General features: G+C 37.1%; 1 protein-coding gene across 1 annotated transcript; it reads right to left on the reverse strand.

Moving 5' to 3' along the window:
* Positions 1-93: 93 nt before the first annotated feature.
* Positions 94-21225, reverse strand: sardh (sarcosine dehydrogenase). Its single transcript, XM_077737660.1, has 22 exons — positions 21068-21225; positions 18646-18823; positions 17983-18119; positions 17723-17901; positions 17075-17254; positions 16803-16926; positions 16608-16708; positions 14979-15083; positions 13759-13888; positions 13115-13201; positions 11172-11262; positions 10434-10575; positions 9672-9755; positions 9489-9602; positions 8671-8809; positions 7730-7843; positions 7341-7488; positions 5161-5254; positions 2962-3124; positions 2321-2489; positions 2018-2153; positions 94-1239 (listed from the first exon to the last, which is right to left on the reverse strand). The coding sequence occupies exons 2-22, from the start codon at positions 18816-18818 to the stop codon at positions 1111-1113; spliced, it is 2739 nt and encodes a 912-aa protein (XP_077593786.1). The 5' UTR covers positions 18819-18823; positions 21068-21225; the 3' UTR covers positions 94-1110.
* Positions 21226-21472: the final 247 nt, after the last annotated feature.

Below are 21472 nucleotides of genomic sequence, written 5' to 3' on the forward strand. Positions count from 1 at the left end.
TAAAAAAAACAATAACTGTTAATAATCCAGACAAAAATAAGGAATATCATATAATTAGACATTCATAATCATGTCTAAAAAAATAATGAAACATATTTTATTATTTTTATTCATTTGGTAAACACCAAGTAATTAAAACTGCACCAAAAAAACAGATGCTTTGACATAAGGTGTCCTTCAGTTTTTCTGTTATTGCTCAATGTCACTTAAGTCAAACTGTGCAAGGGAAAATGTTATTTTTTTGATTTTTAAAGTCACCATTCTAAGAATAGAAATCAGTCTTGTGTAATGTGACAGAAAAGCCCTCCGGGAATCGTGTAAGTGGAGAACGTATTGGCGTCAGAGCGTATAGGATAAGCCACAAATAGGGTTAGACTGAGAATATATGACACCATAAAGAAGACATTTAAAGTATCCTGCCATAGACATAAATTGCTATTTGACTTGGAACAGATATTTGTCTTCAAGCTCCAAAAAAAATGAGAATCCACAGCAAGAAGCTGTCATATTATCTGCTTCACAACCTTTTTTGGATCAAATAACGGCCTATTTTATCAAATTAGAGAACCACACTTTGTGCAAAATACTTTTTTTTTTAACCTATAGTACACTTGTGCTTTTTAGCCTATGAAAAATCGCATATTTGATTGTATAGCTTTGTTTAAATCCGTTTTTTGGGCATTTTAGGAAGATTAAAGTATACATATTTAGTTTATTTTGACTACTAACATTACTTTAACAGCAAATTCCCGTAATATTATGCAGAAAAGCTGCAAATGTAGTGACTATAATGTTAAAAATGCAATTGCTTGATAGAAAAAGTCCAAAAATATTCATTTAAATTTAAAAAAATGGCTTCTAATTGTCCACAATTAGTTGCAATTCATTTTTGATCAATTGTGTCATCCATTTTTGAAATGATTAGCAAAGATAAATCAGAGAAAATGACTCACCACTAAGCACAAACCTGAGAGAAGGCTTTCAAAAGCCTTCAGCCATTGGAAATATTGGAATTTCATATCAGCTCCTCTCCGTATGAATTAATATCAAGTCCAATCACAGTTGGGCTATTTGACAGACGATGATGGATGGATGGATGGATGGTCAACATCAGTCGTAGATGCCCTTCACGCGCTTGTTCTCGGGGTCAAATGGTGATCGGAGATGGGCCTTGGCCTTGTACGTCACGCCCATTCTCTCCAGGGTAAAGTCGCCATTTTTGATGAAATCGGCGCTCACCTAAAGAAGAAGAGCATGTCATCAAATATCCATAGAGTAAAGAAGTATTCAAAAAATAAAGCCCCGCCCAAATGAGCTAACGTAGGTAGTGTAACATTTAATAAGATTAACATCTACTCTGGGTAAATCTAAATCCTGATAACCAGTTTATCCCAATAAGGAACTATTATTTTTATATTATAGGGTTAAAATGACATATTTTTTTCATACTTAACTTCCCAGTATGGAAATATTCTTTTTATATTATTAGGTTAAAATGACATATTTTTTTCATACTTAACTTCCTAGTATGGAAATATTATTTTTACATTATTTGGGTTTAAATTACATTATTTTTCATAATTAACTACTTTTCTAAATCATGTTTTCAGTGCCTCATTAAACCAAAACATATAAAAATGTACTAAATTAGTGCAAGTTTGAAGACCTTTTATTTATTATTAAGATTTCCTCCTTAAAAGAATTTAATCTTGTAATATTGTAATGAAATTATCACAATTATAAACATATTTTGCCCTGTTTTTGAGACTCAAATGGGAAATTTAACCCAATAAATTGGCCTCCATTAATATTAAATTGCGACTCGTAATGAGCAGTCTTGTCAAAACAATCATAGTAAAAAAAAAGATAATAAATTCCTTTAAAAATGCCCAACACTTACAGATAAAAAGCCTTTTGATGGTACTTCAAAACGCACTCATGAAAATGACTACTACTAGTACTCTTGTCATTTTCCACTTTGCGTCTCCAATAAGTGGCGGTCGAAAGCAATAATTACCACTCCTCCTTCGGGATTGCGAATGTATCCGTAACCAATTGTCTTGTCGATATAGAAGCCGTAGTCGGAACGCCGCAGGTGACCGACGGGGGTGCCGTTACGGAAGATTGCCTCTAGGCCAAACATGGGTATTTTCCTGCAATACACAAAAAAAAAAAAACATAAAAAGCCTGCAGTCATTTTCCTGGTTGGTTTGAACGAGTTGTCAATGGAAATGTTTCAAAAAAGAACGTTTTTAAAATTTAAGTGTAAAGATTTGGCGTTTTTTTTCCACCATTTTTAATTTAAACGAGCTTTACTGACTCGTCAATGGTGAAAGAGACAATTCGTCTCCTAAGGCCGTCTTCCTTCTGCTTTTCCAGTCGATGTCGACCCTGAAAGGGGATGGCGCTCTTTAGCTTGCAGGTAAAGGCTAGCCCCGCCTCCAACGGGGTGTCATCCGGGCGTAGGTCAGCATGCCAATGGCGGTATCCTGAAAAAATGGTTAGGAAATAAGAAACTTCACAAAATGCCCAAAATAACGTCCATATTTCCATCAAAATGTCCTTCTCTGGACTATAAGTCGCGTTTTTTTTCATAGTTTGGTTAGATGTACTTTATATACTATTTCTGGAAAAACATATTCCTATTCAGTCCAATGTTCTCCATTTTATAACCCAAGTTTTTTTTTCTCAATTTATAATAAAATAAGCAAATAACCCTCCAAAAATGTGACTTATACTCCAGTACCACATAAATATGTTCCTTATTTATTGTGTATTCTCCAACTAGTGCGACTTATAGTCCGAAAAAATTATTTATTCTGAAACTGGGCCACAAAATATGTGACAATTTGTTAAAAAATATTTTCAAAAGGCAATATTCTTCATAAAAATGGTAAATTATTCACTATGAATAAATATTTGATCCTTCCTAACAAACTCCATCTGTAAAAAAAAATGTACCTTTCTCTATACTGAGTGAATCAATGGCCCTGTAGCCGGAATTGATGATTCCATGCTTGGCGCCGGCGGCCATGACGGCGTTGTAGACGGGAATGCACGACTCTTTGGGAATATGCAGCTCCCAGCCAAGTTCCCCGACAAAGGATAGACGCATTGCTCGTACCTGGAAAGAAGAAAGACAAGAGTCTAAGAGTCTTCCAAAAAAAATTGGCCCAAAACTCAGACTTGCTTTTCTTTAAAGACGAACCAAAACCAAGCAAAATGAACAATAAAAACCTACGAAAAAGGCAACAAACCTGTCTAAGACTGTCTTGTTTTTAGATATTATTAGTCCAAAGGGTCCTTAAAATGTTTAAAAACGATGTATGTCAATAAGAGAGAGGTTAGGGAATAGGACATTTAGTCTTCAAAGTGGAATAAATATTTTAATGGAATAAAATGGAGCATTAGAAAAGTAGTGGTTCATGCTTTGTGTTCACGGTTCTCATTTTATAATCTCCCAAAAAAATTCCAATTGATTCCAAAATGGCACAACAATAATAAATGGTACAAACATGGCCCCCAGCACGTTTCCACCTCCATTTGTTTCAGACTATAAATGGACTAAACAGATGATCAATAGCGGTTGTTCTTTTCCCAGAATATTAAATTAAACTCTTATCTAGAACATGATTTAAATGTACAATTTACCCCAAAAAGCCACTTGAGTGACAGATTCAGAGACATAAATAAATTGGTATTAAGTTCCAGGTATGAAGATGTTTTGGTTAATTTAGCACTATTTTTTAAAAAGGGAACTACACAGTCACCTCTGGAGCCAGCCATTATCGCTATATTGCAATTTTTTGGGACAAAACCTTGCAGTGGAGGAAGAGCTATTTTTTTAAATGAAAGTCTGCATATTTAAACAGAAACCAAATCAGATTGCGTTCATCCTTAGGGGTTTCTATGGCATGGTGATGCTTTGATAAGGAAAGCAAAGCACAGATGAAGGTGAAGAAGCCAGCCAATGAGGAAGAAGAAGCGAGAAATGTCTCCGACGGTTTTCCCCAGTGGGCGCAGTGACAGTTTTTGGCCATCTGGTCAGCCCAGACTCACCCCGAGTCTCCATATGTACACGTGGCCTTGCACCTTTACAAAAGCTGCCCATCCCCGACGTACACGAATACATTTCGAACGGATTTAGAATGTGGATGACGACATGCCGGGTTCCTCAAGAGAATGAACAGAGAGCAGAAGGGTACACAATGTTCTGTTGATGTGGAGACGCAGCCATTAAAATGTCACCCCGGACAAGACCGGTAAGCAACACAGTGGTGTACCCGCGTAAATGCGGCGAGAAAAGAGGCAGTCCGTAGTCACTTGTGCTTTGAATAATTCAAGCGACAGCAAGTAAGACAGTGGGCTGAATTCGGGCATGTGTTGCTCGCCCCGTGAGCTGGAACAACACGTTTCGTTTGGGCCAAATAGCTCGAATAGAAAAAGTAAAATTGATTAAAAAAATATGAAGAATAACTAATAAAATTTCAAGTTTAATCAAATCCAATGATCTTTTGGAAATCATAGAGCAGTTTAGAATCATTACTGTTTTTATGAGTTCATTCATTCATTTGGGCTCAGTGAGCGGACGATTGGTCGCCGGATGATTGGTCGCCAGTTAAATGGTGACAGTTTACTGTTGAAACCAGCTCTCAAAATTATATTCATGAGAGAGATAGTTTAATATCGAAGTACTGTTTAATATCGAAGTACTGTTTAATATCGAAGTACTGTTTAATATCGAAGTACTGTTTAATATCGAAGTACTGTTTAATATCAAAGTACCGTTTAATATCAAAGTACTGTTTAATATCGAAGTACTGTTTAATATCTAAGTACTGTTTAATATCTAAGTACTGTTTAATATCGAAAAGTACTGTTTAATATCGAAGTACTGTTTAATATCGAAGTACTGTTTAATATCGAAGTACTGTTTAATATCAAAGTATTGTTTAATATCAAAGTACTGTTTAATATCTAAGTACTGTTTAATATCGAAAAGTACTGTTTAATATCGAAGTACTGTTTAATATTGAAGTACTGTTTAATATCGAAGTACTGTTTAATATCAAAGTACTGTTTAATATCAAAGTACTGTTTAATATCTAAGTACTGTTTAATATCGAAAAAAAAACATTATAATTATATGTTTGTTCTCACCTGATGTCCAGCCGCGTTGACGACTTTATGCGTGGAGAACGGGAACGCTTCGTTGCTGAGGTCCGAGTCCAAAACCTCTTGTAGAACCTCTCGACTAAACCAAAAAGACCATAAAATTAATCAATATTAAGCAAAAACATCAAAATTTAGGATACAATAATTCTCTATCATCTGTGTTATTCATTTATCCATTCCTCTTCTCTACCTCTTCTCACAACGGGGGTGCTGGAGCCCGTATTAGGTTCCCATTGAGCCAGCAAGAAAGCTCACATAATTTTTCCAGCAAAGTACTTAGTACTTAAATTAAAAGTACTGCGATTAAAAGGGATTAACACAGAATATTGAGACACTATAAAATATGAAAATCATCTATTTATGGACATCTGCCACCCCTTAAAAATCTTTTAAGACATAATACACCAAGTCTAGTGGATAAGACTCTAAAAAAAAAGTTCTCTTATGATAACCTTTCCCACAAAAAAAAACACACACACAGACGCACTAAATCGATATTACGTAAAAAAATGAGTCAGCAGGACTATGTTAAGCTACGCTCCTTGTACGTACACTTTAAAAGGGGTAGCGGAAGAACACAATACGCTACTGAAGAGTCCTTTTTAAAGGGAAGACTATAAAAAATAAATCAAAAGAAGCAAGCCACGAGTGAAGTTATATTCTATTTGAAGTAGTGGATATGAGAATGATTGTAGTACGAGTTAGCAAAAGACGACAACGTTTATCCTAGCGTCCCAACTTGTGTCTTCCTTCCCCGAAGCGTTATACTTTGTTCACTGAACTCCAGAACTCACAATCAAGAGCAATTATCTATAAATAAATCTGTGAAAAGGTTGCGTGTGCTTCTTTTCGGGAGCTTTGGCAACCGTTAATTTCTACCCAGACACGCCAATTATCTGGAACTTTTTCCAGTATCCAACGCCACCGTGACATACTTTACATCGCAAAATTGGACTTATTTAAAATAATAAATGACATTGCTGTGGAGGGTTATTATTGATGGAGGTTTTGGGTTATCGTATCCAAACAGAAATGATAATATTTGAGGAAAACGTTGAGGAAATTATCTGGCAACCATATTTTCAGAGGCAGAGGACTTAATCAATGGGCGTCCAATCAAAAAGGCAAACAACCAATCATAGATAAGGACAATTTAGAGTGTCCAATCAGCCTACCATTCATATTTTTGGAATGTGGGAGGAAACTGGAGTACCGGGAGAAAACCCATGCTGGCTAAGATGCAGTTGGACCAACTTGGATTTGAACCCAGAACCCAAAGCTGCGAGCCCAATGTGATAACCACGCACTCCACCGTGCCACTTGGATTGTTGTTACATATTATTATTAGCACTTATAATAGCAATAAAAAACAAGCATAGGAATTAAGAAAACTTTAAATTCTTATCGTTCTAAACTTAAAAGATGCCTTATTTTATCCAATGGGCAACTTGCATTTTTATTAAACATTATTAATAGCACTTATAATTGAAACTAAATAAAAAACAAGCATAAGAATGAAGAAAACTTCAAATTCTTAGCCTTCTAGACTTAAACATGCCTTATTTAGTGCACTGTTTATATGGTCAGACTGGCCATCCCCGCTCAATAATCCTCATTAATAATTGACATTCTATTAGTTGTGTGAATTTCTAATGAAAATACAACACACACACACATACAGTGACGTGGTGTAATAGGCTCCTGGAGCCAATGACGCATTCATTGCCGCTTTGACGCAAGCTTTCACAGCAAGAAAGAAAAGGAAAGGTTGGAGAGGGGGGGAAGAAAAGGGAAGATTACAGGAGTTGGCTGAGATGGAAAAAGTATGTGTGGATAGTGTGTGTAGGTTGGATACAAAGATCTAGGGAAGATAGAAAAAAATGGCAAAAAAATCATCCAAAAAGGGGAAATATGATATAAAATACAACACACTGATTGAGTATGAAAGCAAAGGCATGACACAAAGTTGTTGTGGGCAAAAAAAATGAATTTAAGACAGCTTATTTATCAAAAAAATGGGAAAATTTGAATTATTAGGCCAAATAAGGTGAAAAAATTGGAGATATTTGTACTCGAAAGGCAAGAATATAGTATATTATAGTATTAAAATGATATAAAAGGATGATTACGATCGGGTTGGATTAGTAAGACCCCGTCCCTTTTACCTTTTAGGTCCCTGGATGCTAATCATGCCCATGTCCTCTGATTGGTCGGTTAACTGGCAGCGGAAGCCTTGATCTTGGAGAACGGTTCGAATGTGATTCCAGTTGTGTTCCGCAACACCGCCCCCGATGGCCAGGTAGTACGCATCACCTGGAATACAAACAATATGTTGCTAAAAATATGTTTTTTTCCAGTTGAAATGTTTGTCACCCTCTGAAAAGTAATTAGACGCAGGTGCAACAACATAAAAGCTGTAATTTAAGTGTCAGGGCAATTTTCCCAAAGGTGGGCGATGATTGACAGCTGATGGACAAATAAAACAATGTTGATGGAAAATTACGGCAAAGTGAAATGAAATAGATGAGATTTTTGTTTTGTTTTTTTGACTTACCGTCAGACTCGGGCGCCAGTGGCAGGACGGCGGATCCGGGTTCAAGTCTGCTCACCGTCAGGTCGGCTTCCGTCCCACCGTTGTTGTTTAACATGCAGGTGTACACAGTCGAACCTGGAATTAAAAAAATATGATAAATAGGATTTAAATACATGGTCAACTTATATAAGAAGGAATACGTATTATAATACAGTGAAAGATCCAAAGTAAAAAGCTTATTAAAACTCTCCTACTAATGGGATTAAAGCAATTTAAATAATGAAGTTGGCTAAGAAATGGGAAAGGAGCTTATATATAAATTGGGATAGATGTCCTTTTCTAAGAAGTATTTTCAGTTTAACACGTATAAAAATACACCAAATTGCTTTTCTAAGAAGTATTTTCAGTTTAAAACGTATAAAAATACACCAAACTGCTTTTCTAAAAAGTATTTTCAGTTTAAAACGTATAAAAATACACCAAATTGCTTTTCCAAGAAGTATTTTCAGTTTAAAACATCTAAAAATACATCAAATTTCTGTCACCAAAACGCTATTCATGAAATAACCATCCACCAATCAGCCCTCCAGGTTTCTTCCTTCCATAACATGATGAACTCATGTCTTTTTTATGCTTCTAACAAGTAGTAATTCTAATTAAATTTCAAAGAAATTGACGTGCCACTTTCCCTTTTGGCTTGCCAAAAAATGAGAAATCCTACACAAAGCTGGGATCAAACCATTGGCTGCCATCCCAGTCTTCCAATTCGCCATCAGCCCAGAGGAAGGCGACCTCGCTCAGTCAAAACGATAACACAAAAAAAAAAGCTTCATTTCATAACTTCTTCCAAAAACATAAAATTGGAGGCGATACCTACATGGACGCCTCGTCAACTGTCAATCATCCGACTGCATATCCCACTTATTTTTATCTATTTTCGCTTTTCCGACAGTTACACTGACCTGGCTTTTTGTTGACATCGGCGGTAAACAGCCAATCAGCTGCTTTCTTGGCGTCTGGCCCGGTGAGATAGAACTTTCCAAAGTAGGACATGTCAAACACGGCTACGCCGTGCCGGCATGACAGACACTCGCTCTTTATCTGTTGGGGAAAAAAAAGGGAATTAAATGCAAATGGCTCACCTGGACAGGTGCGTGACCGGACGTTTGGTCGCCGGTCAAATGTACTTATTTATTAGACAGTACTTAGATTTTAGACAGTACTTAGATATTAGACAGTACTTAGATATTAGACTGTACTTAGATATTAGACAGTACTTAGTACTTAGACAGTACTTAGTACTTAGATATTAGACAGTACTTAGTACTTAGATATTAGACAGTACTTAGTACTTAGATAGTAGACAGTACTTAGTACTTAGATATTAGACAGTACTTTGTACTTAGATATTAAACAGTACTTAGTACTTAGATATTAGACAGTACTTAGTACTTAGATATTAGACAGTACTTAGATATTAGACAGTACTTAGTACTTAGATATTAGACAGTACTTAGTACTTAGATATTAGACAGTACTTAATACTTAGATAGTAGACATTACTTAGATAGTAGACAGTACTTTGATATTAAACTCTTAGATACTAAACAGTACTTAGATAATAAACTCTCTTAGATATTAAACTCTCTCTCTTAGATAGTAAACTCTCTCTCAAGAATATAATTTTGAGAGCTGGTTTCAGCAGTAAACTCTGTCACCAAAAGACCGGCGACCAAACGTCCGAGCACCGGACAGGTGACGTCGGAGCAATGGCCCTTACCACATCGTGATGGGGCGGGAAGTCGAAGGTGTACTCTTTGCCCAGGAGCTGGTTATATTTGTAGTCTTGATTCCGACTGATGTCATAGGCGCCGTAGTAGTCGTAGTCTTTAACCTTTAAACGCAAAAAGATAAAAATAAACGCAGGTGAAGGACAGCTACGTGTCGGGGTACGAGTTCTCACGGGAGCTTGTCCATCCTTGGTGAACCAGCCTGGTCTTTCCCAGCCGTGGCGCTCCTGGAAAACGCAGCCTTGTTCTGTCAGCACCTTAAAAAAACACAAAAAAAAAACATGTTGAATATCAGCTCTCAAAAAGAAAAGCTGCATAATTTGGATGCTGATTTTTTTCACAAATTTAGACGTTGAGACCCGAGGACTTGAAAAGAAATAGTTTTAATTAAATTTTTCATACAGCCCAGCCTTTTTTGGAGCCTTCGATCAACAAATCCAAGTGTAACATAGTAATGAAGCATAACATAGTGCAAGAAACCAGCTAACGGTTACAAATGTGACTTTCAATGCGATTTGTTGTGTAGGAAAACCTGGGAAATGTTTTTTTTCCCAAGGACGAATGCTGTCATACGTCTTTGCAGTTCAATAAAGTCAGCAACGGAGAACCAAGACAAAGTGGGCCATTAATGTTTAAATACAACGGCAAGGCTCCATTAGGATTTTGCGTAGAGCGTAAGGAGAGCTGGAAAGACGTGCCAGCCCAGATAAGTGCGTCATTTATAGTCGCCGTGGACGGGATGGCGTTAATAAATGGAGTCGCCGGAGAAGAGTGACACGGCTAACTGCTTGGCGTCCTCAGACTCAATTGTTTTTTTGACCGCATAAAACGGGCGATTGAGGAAGAATTGGAAGTCAAATGACATGACAAAATGAAGTCCGAGAAACTGAATTAATTGCTGATTCATTCTCAAAAGGGTTGGTGGGTGTTTTTACCTGATGGAAAGGATCTTTTCTCATGTTTCTACTCGCCAGTGGTTCGTCGAATGGGAAGACCACCGAGTAATTCTTGGCGTACGACTCGTGGCTGCGTTCTCGGATCCAGCGTTGGTTGTCGGTTAGCGAGTTATGGAAACGCCTGAAATGAAAAAGACAATACATTTTTGAACTTGTAGTATTTGTGCATCACAATGCGACTTATATACGGAACAATATTGGTGCATCATTATATGAAATTTCCATGAACATAGCTCCTTCTGATTGATATATAACACAATATTACTGCTAGTACTACAACTACTACTACGACCTAGTACCAACCCCATTAAGTTTAAGATTAATTTCAGTGAGGGCGTGCCTTATAGTGCAGAAAATAAGGTAATATTTTTTACACATTTTTAGAGTTTTTATTGCAATTTTCACATCTATTTTGTTATGATAATGGCATTATAATTTTTGTACTTTTATCTCATACAAGACTCACTGCGACCATTAACTATTAACAATAAAATAGTCTCTCATTTAAATAGACTAAATATATTCATCTTTATTCCAGTTTTAAGAGTTATTTTGCTACTTTTTGTGTTTATTCCAATTTCACTGGCCTGAAAGACCAGGAATTTCATCCACTGTACTGTCATAGTATATTTGTTCCTTGGATAGAGGATTTTTTTTTTACTTATTACCCCTCTGGCTGCAAAAATTACTCAGTTTTGTTTTATGTTTTGTTTGTACCTGATGTCATAGCCGTACATATCTTTCTCAGGGCGACCATGGATAATCCAGTGAGCGAGTTCCCGGCCACAGCCTCCTCCCAGCATCATGCCTGGCACATATACAAATAAACCAATCATGTATAAAAAAATATATATATTCATGCATACACAGGTTCATCCATTATTGTGGTTAAAAGTGAAACAATCATGTTTTTAGAACTACCATTGAAATTTGAGTTACTTTACCATTACATAAAAAGGAATACTACATACCCCATTAATAGAATCCAATTTTACAGTATAAATTCCAAAAAATCCCCATACCTAATATTTCTAACCAAAAATAAACATAGTGCATCATTTCAAAAGTTACCTGACCGTGATATGCAACCCATCAGCCATCACTATTCCAAAACAGCAGCCTTAATGAGCTTTTTCCTCAAAGCCACATTGCCAATTTGCATACATTGCTACCACACAACTCAAACGGCCTTGCATCCTTCTTTTATCCCTCTGTCAACCCTCCCCTGCATCACACATGCCGGAGGTGAACGTATGAGTGGATGGATGAGGAGGAAGAGGGTGATAGACTTCTCCCAAGACGCTGCAACCAGCAGTCGAGCGAGGTGGCGCTGATAAATGTCGCACCGGATAAGCTACCCTGAACGCATCTGCATTCACGCTCCGATAGCACAATTCCCGCATTACGCCTTTTACATCCTGCTCTATTAATGTTAGCTCGCTATACACAAACCACGGCACCCCGCCATTTCTCCACCAACTCCCAGAAAGTGTCTTTATACCAAAATAATCCAAAAAAAAATTAAATTCAATGAAAAAAATTCTGGTATTTTGAAAAAAAATGACATCATCAATTCTGCAAACCCAATGACAAATCAGTGGAAAAATCCCCTGATGTAAAATGTCCATTTATTCCAAGGGTGTCAAACATACGGCCCGCGGGCCGAATCCGGACCGTCTGGTGGTTTGGTACGGCCCGTGGAAGAAAGCTGCATTGTATAAAAAAATATGAATTTTCTTTAAAATGTGTAGTTCTTGTATTATACACTAGGAGCGAAGTGTTTTAGTACATGCAGACAACATAAATTGACATTTATTGATGGTCTTATGTTATTCTCTTGTTCATAATGTAAAAGGAAAATTCTGTTAATAAACATTTTGATAATTTACTTATTCTTTGCACTAATTATTAGTATTAGTAACTAATACAAAGGTAAAAAAAGTGGGCTTATTGTTAGTACTATGTCCAAAACAAAAAAAAACCCTATCTCATTTAACGTAACTTAATTCTAAATGCATTAGTAACATAAAAGCAAAAGCGTAGGTCTACAATTTAACCTTACACCTCCATTTTGAATATCATCCGTTCAAGAGTGCGGCGACGGCGGCGCCGGCACTCAACGTAATTACACTCGGGCGGCTTTCACTTTTAAAAGCTTGGCCGTGCTCCTGCCTCAGCCGGGAAGGCGCTCATTATTACCCTGGTGAAAAGCAATTACACGCTCGTCATCGTCACAATATACGGACACGCATCAGAGTTCCCAACCGTGGCGTGGTGACACGGCGCAGGTAATTTTAACGTTGCCCGGCAACATCAACAATTAGCCAAAGTAAGCACTTGACGCTAGTGAAGAACTTTAGCCCCGTGTTTTTTTTTTTTTTTTCCCTTATCCAAACACTGAGCCGCCGAGTAAGCCGCTGTGTGACGTGAATGTGTTTTGCGCGATAAGAAATAAAACGGCGGCGGAAGGCTGGACGCGGTAGGGTTTTTTTTAAGCATTTCATAACCATAAAAGTCCTCTTTTTGATCAAAATGACTGATCTGATTTCCTCATTTTTTGAGTCATGTCCACTAAAAATGATATTCTCTCTAGTATTCATTTGGCTTGGATACAAAACATAATAATTATGAATATATAATGAGCTATTTATGTTGCTTACCTGCACTGTTGAAGCCACACCCCAAAAAAAATCCTCGGACCTCTGGAGCTTCTCCCATTAGTGGTTTATGGTCTGCCGTGAAAGATTCTGAAGACAAAAACACTCTGTTAATGCCCAAAAAATATATGTTATAGGACAGGTGTCAAAGTGGCGGCCCGGGGGCCAAATCTGGCCCGCCGCATCATTTTGTGCGGCCCGGGAAAGTGAATCATGAGTGCTGATTTTCTGTTTTAGGATCAAATTAAAATAAAGAGTATATATGTATATTAAATTTCCTGATTTCCCCCTTTTAAATCCATAACTGTCATTTTTAATAAATTTTTTAGTTCAAAAACATTTTGTAAAACACCCTTGTTATAGGAAAACAAAACTAAGATATAAAACATTCAGAATAACCTTTCAAATGTGATTAATATTACACAGTATTGTCACAAAGTCAATAGCTATTGAGTTTAAAAATTCCTGCCAAAAATACTGTTGTGGTTAAATAGAGCCAAACCGCATTAGAATCCATTTGTTACTACATTTTACGATATTTTTCATTTTTACAACTCTATTACAATGAATGAGTCCCTTCCAAAAGTATATTTGCACATAAAAAAATTGTGTTTGCAAGAAAAATTGAATTTTTTGTGTGTGTTTACCTGGTCCACAAACAGTCGATTTAATACCAGTCTGCTCCAAAACAGGAACTCTATTAATGGCTCCCTCAATATGTTGCATAAATACATCCCAGTCCAAGTCAAACAGGCTGAAGGCAAATTTATCGGACACCTGCAAACAAACCAGGATGTAAAAACTGCAAATTCCCATTTAAAAAACCCACACACATGCCTCTTTCTGCAAGATGAAGCTCTAAAACTCACTTCAACCTGTCATTTGTGAGCTCTGATTTTAAGTGAAATTTCCTTAATATGGGATGAATAACATTATCTCATCTAAAGTTGAAATATGCCAACAATATTTGGATGTGGCTAAGGATTTTTGGCGTTATTACAGGGCACTTTAGTAAAGATTGCTTTTGTCCCTCAAGACATCAATCCTTCTTATTCAACCCTCCCCCTCGAGCTGAGTCTGTTTTCAACTGATTTTCATCTCCGATTTTCTCCTCTAAAGCGATCAGAGGGCAAGCAAGGAGAAAAGATCGACTTCATCAGAAATGAATCATGTCTTGGCCAGAAAAACAACAACAACAACAACAACAAAGTCAATGAATGAGGAATGAGAAACTTCAGAAAATAACTCCAAGATCCAAAATGGCGTCTATGTTCTCCAGTATCTTAGACTGTACAACATTCTACAATTTACCTAGCTGCGATGTGATTTTTTTATACTTTTATATTACTATTTATGTTGTTTATTACTGGGAAAACGCAGTTTGTGGAGTAGTACTACCAATTTTGTTATACACAACTGTGTATAATGACAATAAAGACTTTTGATTTGATTTGGTTATAATATTAGGCATAATTAATATCAAATATTGTGCAAAGGTGACTTGACAAAATTATTGAATGCGCTAGGTGCTATTATTTATTAATATAATACTCATAACAACCTAGATAAAAACTGAAAGTGTAAAATCTTTAGTCCTGGCAAGTTATCCATGACTTGCATTTTTTCGAACACTTTTAATAAACAACACTGAAAAGAGGACGCAATATAATATATATACATATTTCAAAAAGTCTTGAAAATCTAATTTAATAAGGAAAATCCTGACTTATTGTAATAAACTGTTGCTATGTCACAGTATATTTGACCAAAGCTTTAAATCTCCTTCTACTTGTATAATGACAATAAAAGCATTCCATTCAATTCCCAAGGAAATACATTCAAATTCCACTACTGAAGTACAATTTACCTCATCCCAGAAGACAGGATTCTGTTCATAACCCCCCACGGAGAGAGCATCTCCTTGGAGACGCAGGTAGACTGATGCATCATGGTCCCTCACATTCGGCATATTCTGCACAGATGGGTGACATAGTATTTTCACAACTATCAGGCGCACTTTAAAGCCTTAAATTTCACTCCAAAATAGACAGGGCGCCTTATAGTCCAGTGCGCCTTATATATGGAAAAACAAATAAAATGTGTCATTCATTGAGGGTGCGCCTTATAATGCGGTGCGCCTTATATATGTAAAAAAAAGTCATTCATTGGGGGTGCGCCTTATATATTAAAAATGGGTCATTCATTGAGGGTGCGCCTAATAATGTGGTGCGCCTTATATATGGAAAAAAAATTATAATGTGTCATTCTTTGAGGGTGCGCCTTATAATGCAGTGCGCCTTATAGTCGTGAAAATACGGTAAATGCATCCCGATTCGTTATTTAGATGAAAAAAAAACGATGACTATGCCTATCCAGCCATTGGTCGGCAGCCAACTGAGTGCCCACAGTTGCCTGGGACAGGCTCCAGCACCCTTGTGTCGTCATGGCAACATCAAGAGGTGAAATATGGGCACAAAGAATTAATAGTACTCTTAGAAACTCGCTGTTAAAGTCCATGAATAACGCTACATGAATCATTTCCCTTGAGACGTGAACATCATTTACAAGGAATATAATACAATAGGGAATAAAACGTGAAGTGGGTTAAACTATAAAGTCAAGGGGAAAACATTTACTATAGGAGTGATAAATAATGAATTTAAAGAGGCAGATAATTCAACTGGTTGAGTCACTCTGTGTGGTTATGAAGCAAATACTGTGGTTTATTGTGACTTTGTACATTTGGGAGTAGCGTGTCGTGTCGATGTGATGCTGCTCGAATCCCTTCAAGCGACATAAGCGGATATTCCAAAATGAAAAATGCGGATGAGTATTGTTAAACATATGCGTACTCACTATTTGGATGCTCCTGAGTTAAGTTGTGCCATGTCGTGCAATTGGGATATTTATACCCACAAAAAAAACACACTAAACCATCTGTGGTCTTTTTACGGTGGAGAAATTTGTGGTCACAGTGCTCTCTGGTGGTATTATTAAGTTTTACAAGGTATAGTGTCAGAAAATTCTGTAATTGTGTACTTTTTTTCTCATTCTGGGAACATTTTTGATTAATTACTATTGAAAGGGGTTGAATAATACTTATGTGTAGGTCAAACATGGGAAAACTACGGCCCGCGGGCCACATACGGCCCGCCAACGTTGTCCAAATAATGTTTTTTACTTGACTTTGTACTTTATACTTTTTACTTTAAAATATGAGTGATGAGTATGTTAATACTTGAGTCCTGTTTTTCTGATTATGTTTCATATGTACTGTTAACAGAGGCACTTTTTTATTTGTATCATATCTTGTGCTAACCACGCCCATCTGTCAATTTTTTAAAGTTAATGTGGGCCCCGCGAGCCCAAATGTTTGCCCACCCCTGGTGTCTTAAAAGGGATTTGAAATAACCAGAAGATGAAACTTTAGAATAAAATGACATATTGACAGAGATTAAATAAAAAATAATTGTCTATGATTGACAAAAAAACTGACCTGAATGCCTTGGATTCTCTCCGTAACCACGTAGGCGTGGTGCATAGCAACCAGGGGTACTTTCACGCCAGCCATTTGCCCCAGTTTTGTCGCCCACACTCCTTTGATGGAAGCATAAAAAAAATACAATATTATTAACAATGTCACCTTCAATTGTAAAATAATTTAGAAGAAATACAATCACGAAATGTAGACCTGCACAATTCACCACACATGGCGTCTCAATGGTGCCGTGGGGGGTCTCCACTGCCTTGACCCTCTTGACCCCAAAATCATCTTCTTGTACTTTGATTCCAGTTACCGGGCAGTTTTCAATCACCTGGTTTAAAAAAGTACAGTTAAAAATAATAATAAATCCCAGATGACACACTACAACCCATTAACACATTTATTTATATATCTATTCATGTATTTATGTATTAACTTACTTATTTTTAGTAAGTTATTAGTAAGTAAAATATTACTACCATGGCTCCCCTTGCAGAAGCAGCTCTACTCAGGGTAGTGCAGGTCCCGGCAGGGTCCATGGTGCCATCTTTAGGGACATAAAGTGTCCCGTAGAGGTCGTCCACGTTCATGAGAGGGTACAGGTCCTTGGTCTCGGCAGGTGACAACACGTAGGACTCGATACCGTAAACTTTACCTAGCTAGATGACAAAGAAACAATATTATTTCATTGCTTATCATTTGCACAGTCAATGGAGATCTTTAAATATATGCTAGAAGAGTTATAATAAGAGTTAATGTAGTATTCCAAGAAAAATCTAACTATTTGGGATATTTAAAAATACTAATAATCATTTTAAAAGTATGTGTGTGTAGATCTGTCCACATTGACTTGTGGCAGATGGGCGGGGTCAGCACAAGATACGATACATATAAAAAAGTACATCCGTTAACAGTAAATATGAAACATAAACAGAAAAAAAGGACTAAAGTATTAACATACTTATCACTCATTATTAAAGTAAAAAGTATAAACTACAAAGTCAAGAGGAATGTATTAAGAAATATTAAAATGTCATTTAAAAAAAGATAGAGGGGCTGTAAATACCAAAAACAAATAAGAGTGGACAGAGCTTGTGTAGATTAATCTGTGTTTTTTGACATCTCACCGACATGAGTCGCTTGTATTCATCCAATCGCTGCTTATTGGAGGCGATAAAGAGTCCTCCATTCTGGATCCAGCCAGTGTGAAGGCCCGTTTCTTCCTCCAGGTCTTTGCTGATTACGTTACGCGTGTGGGCCAGGAGCTCCACCTCCACATCACTTGGACGGAGTTGCCACAGAAGGCCTGTGCAAAATGGAGAAGACGTGTTAGGGTACCAAACATTTCCTTGGCAGGAACAGAATTTATATATTTATTTTTTAATACCTGCAGTGTGCCAAGTAGTTCCAGCCGTCAATCGATCCCTCTCCAGCAAAACCACATTTGTCATCCCCATTTTAGCCAGATGGTAGAGGGTCTGACATCCCAGACTGCCACCCCCAATCACCACCACATCTGCCGACCTAAACAAGAATGTCAAAAAGACAAAACATAGTCATAAAATGACACTTTTCCTTCTTCTTCAAAAGTACTGTTGAATATTATAGTGCAGGGATAGGAAACTTATGGCTCGGGAGCCACATGTGGCTCTTTTGATGGGTGGTTAAGGCTCTGGAGCCACATGTGGCTCTTTTGATGGGAGCTTGTGGCTCTTTCGATGGGTGCGTGTGGCTCGGGAGCCACATGTGGCTCTTTTGCTTGCTTTAATCTTCCAGTTTTTAATGAAACCTTTCTGCATCCCATTGATTAGCATCAGGGTAACAATTTTGTCAACATAATTGACTTTTTTGACTTTAAAGGCAGTGAAATGACTAAAAATACACACATTTTCGTGTATTTTTACTTCTAGGAAATCCTGAATATGGCTCTCAATGAATAACAAGTGAAAATGTGAATTGTTTATGGGTATCTCTCTGTCAAAAAGGTTCTCGACCCCTGTTATAGTGTTTGGTCACCCATCACATGAATTTCTAAAAGTCATTTAAGTACCTTGGTAAAGGTTTAGTAGGCCCAGATGTGGAAGTTGCATCCTGTTTGAGCGTCTTTTCGTAGGGGACGCTTTTCTCTGTGGTGGGCTCCGAGCTGTAGTTCCGACAACTGGCGGAGATGGGGAGGCGTGTCCTCCATACGAATCGCTGGAACGCACTCGCCAGGAACGCCATGGCCCCTGTGGAGACAGTCAAGAAAATGAATATTTAAGCCATCGTCTCTACAGGCAACAATCATTGACATTTTCTATGCCTTTAAAAAATACTATTTTGCCTAGCGACAAGACAATTAAAACTGGAGCAGGATGAACGTGTTTAGACTTGTTTAAAAACTCTATAAACCAGGATCCAGATGACAACACTTTCACTCACTTACCCAAGTTATGTGAATCTGTACTGTATATAACAGGGGTGGGCCATATTGACTTTAAAAAATTGACAGATGGACCAGGTCAGTACAAGATACGATACATATAAAATAAAGTGCTGGACAGCATTTTTTTCCACACACAGAGTTGAAAAAAATGGGGGTTGGGCTGAAATGAGCCGCTGAAGGTAGATTCAGCTTTTTGCTCCACAGACAGAGTTGAAGTAACGGGGGTTGGGATGAAGTAATGAGCAGGTGACTTATATCAACTGATTGCACTCGTAGGACATTAGTATTGTGGAAAGATATCTCCCTTGACTTACTGCAGACATGCCAAATTCATAAAAGTACTACACTGACTAAGAAAATCCACAACAGTGGGCTCAAAATGTTCCTAGTTATATTAAAATTATATTGTTTCCATCTCTTAGGGTTTTTTTACCGGGCCAAAGTTTACCTTATGAAAAATTGATTATTAACTTAATACTTAAAACCTTTACACATCTAAAATTGAAGTGCATTTGGTTGTCATTTTTTGCTCCCGAATCTAATTTACAATGAGCCAACCTCCCGTGATCTACTTTGCTGTTAGGGTTAGAATTCAGGGGGGATGGGGGAGCGATCCTGGACAGCAAGTGCAAGGAAGATTCAGCTTTTTGCTCCACACACAAAGTCGAAGCAACGGGGGTTGGGATGAAGTGACGGGCAGCTGACTTGTATCAAGTGATTGCACTCGTAGGACACTAGTATTGTGGAAAGATATCTCACGTGACTTACTGCAGAAAATCATAACAGTAGTACTGCAGACATGCCAAATTCATAAAAGTACTAACAAAGAAAATCCACAAAAGTGGGGTCAAAATATTATTAGTTATATTAAAAATATATTTAGGGTTTTGCACTTGTCAATCTCAGGTCAAAGTTTTCCTTATGAAAGATTGATTATTAACTTTTACATATCTAAAATTTAAGTGCATTTGTGTCTTTTTTTGCTCCCAAATCTAATTTACAATGAGCAGACCTCTTGTGATGTACTTTGCTGTTTGGGTTAGAATTCAAGGGGGATGGGTAGAGCGATGCTGAAATGAGCCACTGCAGGTAGATTCAGCTTTTTGCTCCACACACAGAGTTGAAGTAACGGGGGTTGGGATGAAGTGACGGGCAGGTGACTTACATCAACTGATTGCACTCGTGGAACACTAGTATTGTGGAAAGATATCTCCCTTGACTTACTGCAGACATGCCAAATTCATAAAAGTAGTACACTAACTAAGAAAATCCACAAATATGGGCTCAAAATGTTACTAGTTATATTAAAAATATAACTAGTAACAAGGCATTATGAATATCAATAATGAAATACATGTTGTACCTTATTAAATTGTAAAAAATAAACAAGTACTAGTCCATAAAGTCACTTGGCAAATGTAAAAATATGAAGGAAAAAAATACAAAATACATGAATATTTCTGCATTCACCACCCAAAATACACCAAATAAATGCACGTCATTCCATTTAGAATCTGACATAACTTGTTTCAGTATTTACTGGGTTAAATTTAGCAACATATGTACAGTTTGTCTCCAGGTCAAAGATCTACATATCTCTTTTCATACTTACTCTCATCAGCACCCCCTGACGGCGTATTAGGAAACAAACACACGCAAAAATTAATACAACAGTAAACAAACAATGTTAGTGTCCATACAAATTGAGTTAGAATGGGTTATGGCAAAAATATGGACTATTTGAATAGATTTATGAGGATTTCATATTTCATATTAGAGGACGCATATTAAAAAAATGTAGTATAATAGTTGTAATTTACACAACCGAGGCGAGGAGGTCTAAACTCTGAATTAAGCATGATTATATCAATCCGCTGCAAAGTATAGTTCCTGTTCAAATGCTCGAAAGTATGCATGATTAATGATTATATAGAAAAGTACTGGAGTACTAGCCAGTAGGGGAAAGCTCAGTGTACTACAATCCCTGCAAAAAAACAGCACAGGGAAGTAGTTTAACTTGTAAACAATTATGTTAGCACACACTCACCGGTATGTTCGATGAAGTTATCAGATGAGGAGACGGTTAGAAGTTGCTCAAGTGCGTCCTGGTGACAGATGTTAGTCGGAAAAAGAAGAATGAGAAAGAGTGTACACAACGTGGAGCTGACAGCTCTTTGGCCACGCCCTCTTCCTGTCCAACAACCCACGGAATTTCACATTTAAATCCCGTTTACAAGGATGATTTTTGCAAAAGTGTCAAATAAAGAATCATGTTGGCTCAAAAGTGATAAAAGAAGGATTAGTATGCAGTTATTATGTCATTTTTAGCTGGAATTGAGCTAATTTAGGGGTGCTATTGTCATAGGTAAATTGATCCAGTAAAAAATTTGCATCCTTATGGATATTTTGAACTAATTTATGCTTACAATGATGTGGAATATGTTTATGGATG

Source organism: Stigmatopora nigra, chromosome 17, assembly GCF_051989575.1.
Source record: "Stigmatopora nigra isolate UIUO_SnigA chromosome 17, RoL_Snig_1.1, whole genome shotgun sequence".
In the NCBI taxonomy this organism is placed as follows: domain Eukaryota; kingdom Metazoa; phylum Chordata; class Actinopteri; order Syngnathiformes; family Syngnathidae; genus Stigmatopora; species Stigmatopora nigra.

What these genes read in the sequence shown, in the direction of transcription:
- sardh (XM_077737660.1), bottom strand. Translation starts at nt 18,818, where the DNA reads ATGGCGTTCCTGGCGAGTGCGTTCCAGCGATTCGTATGGAGGACACGC. An exon ending in ATCGACTGTTTGTGGACCAG is followed by an intron (nt 13,202 to 13,758) that starts GTAAACACACAC and finishes TTTTGTCTTCAG; the next exon opens with AATCTTTCACGGCAGACCAT. An exon ending in GCAATCCCGAAGGAGGAGTG is followed by an intron (nt 1,240 to 2,017) that starts GTAATTATTGCT and finishes CTTCTTCTTTAG; the next exon opens with GTGAGCGCCGATTTCATCAA.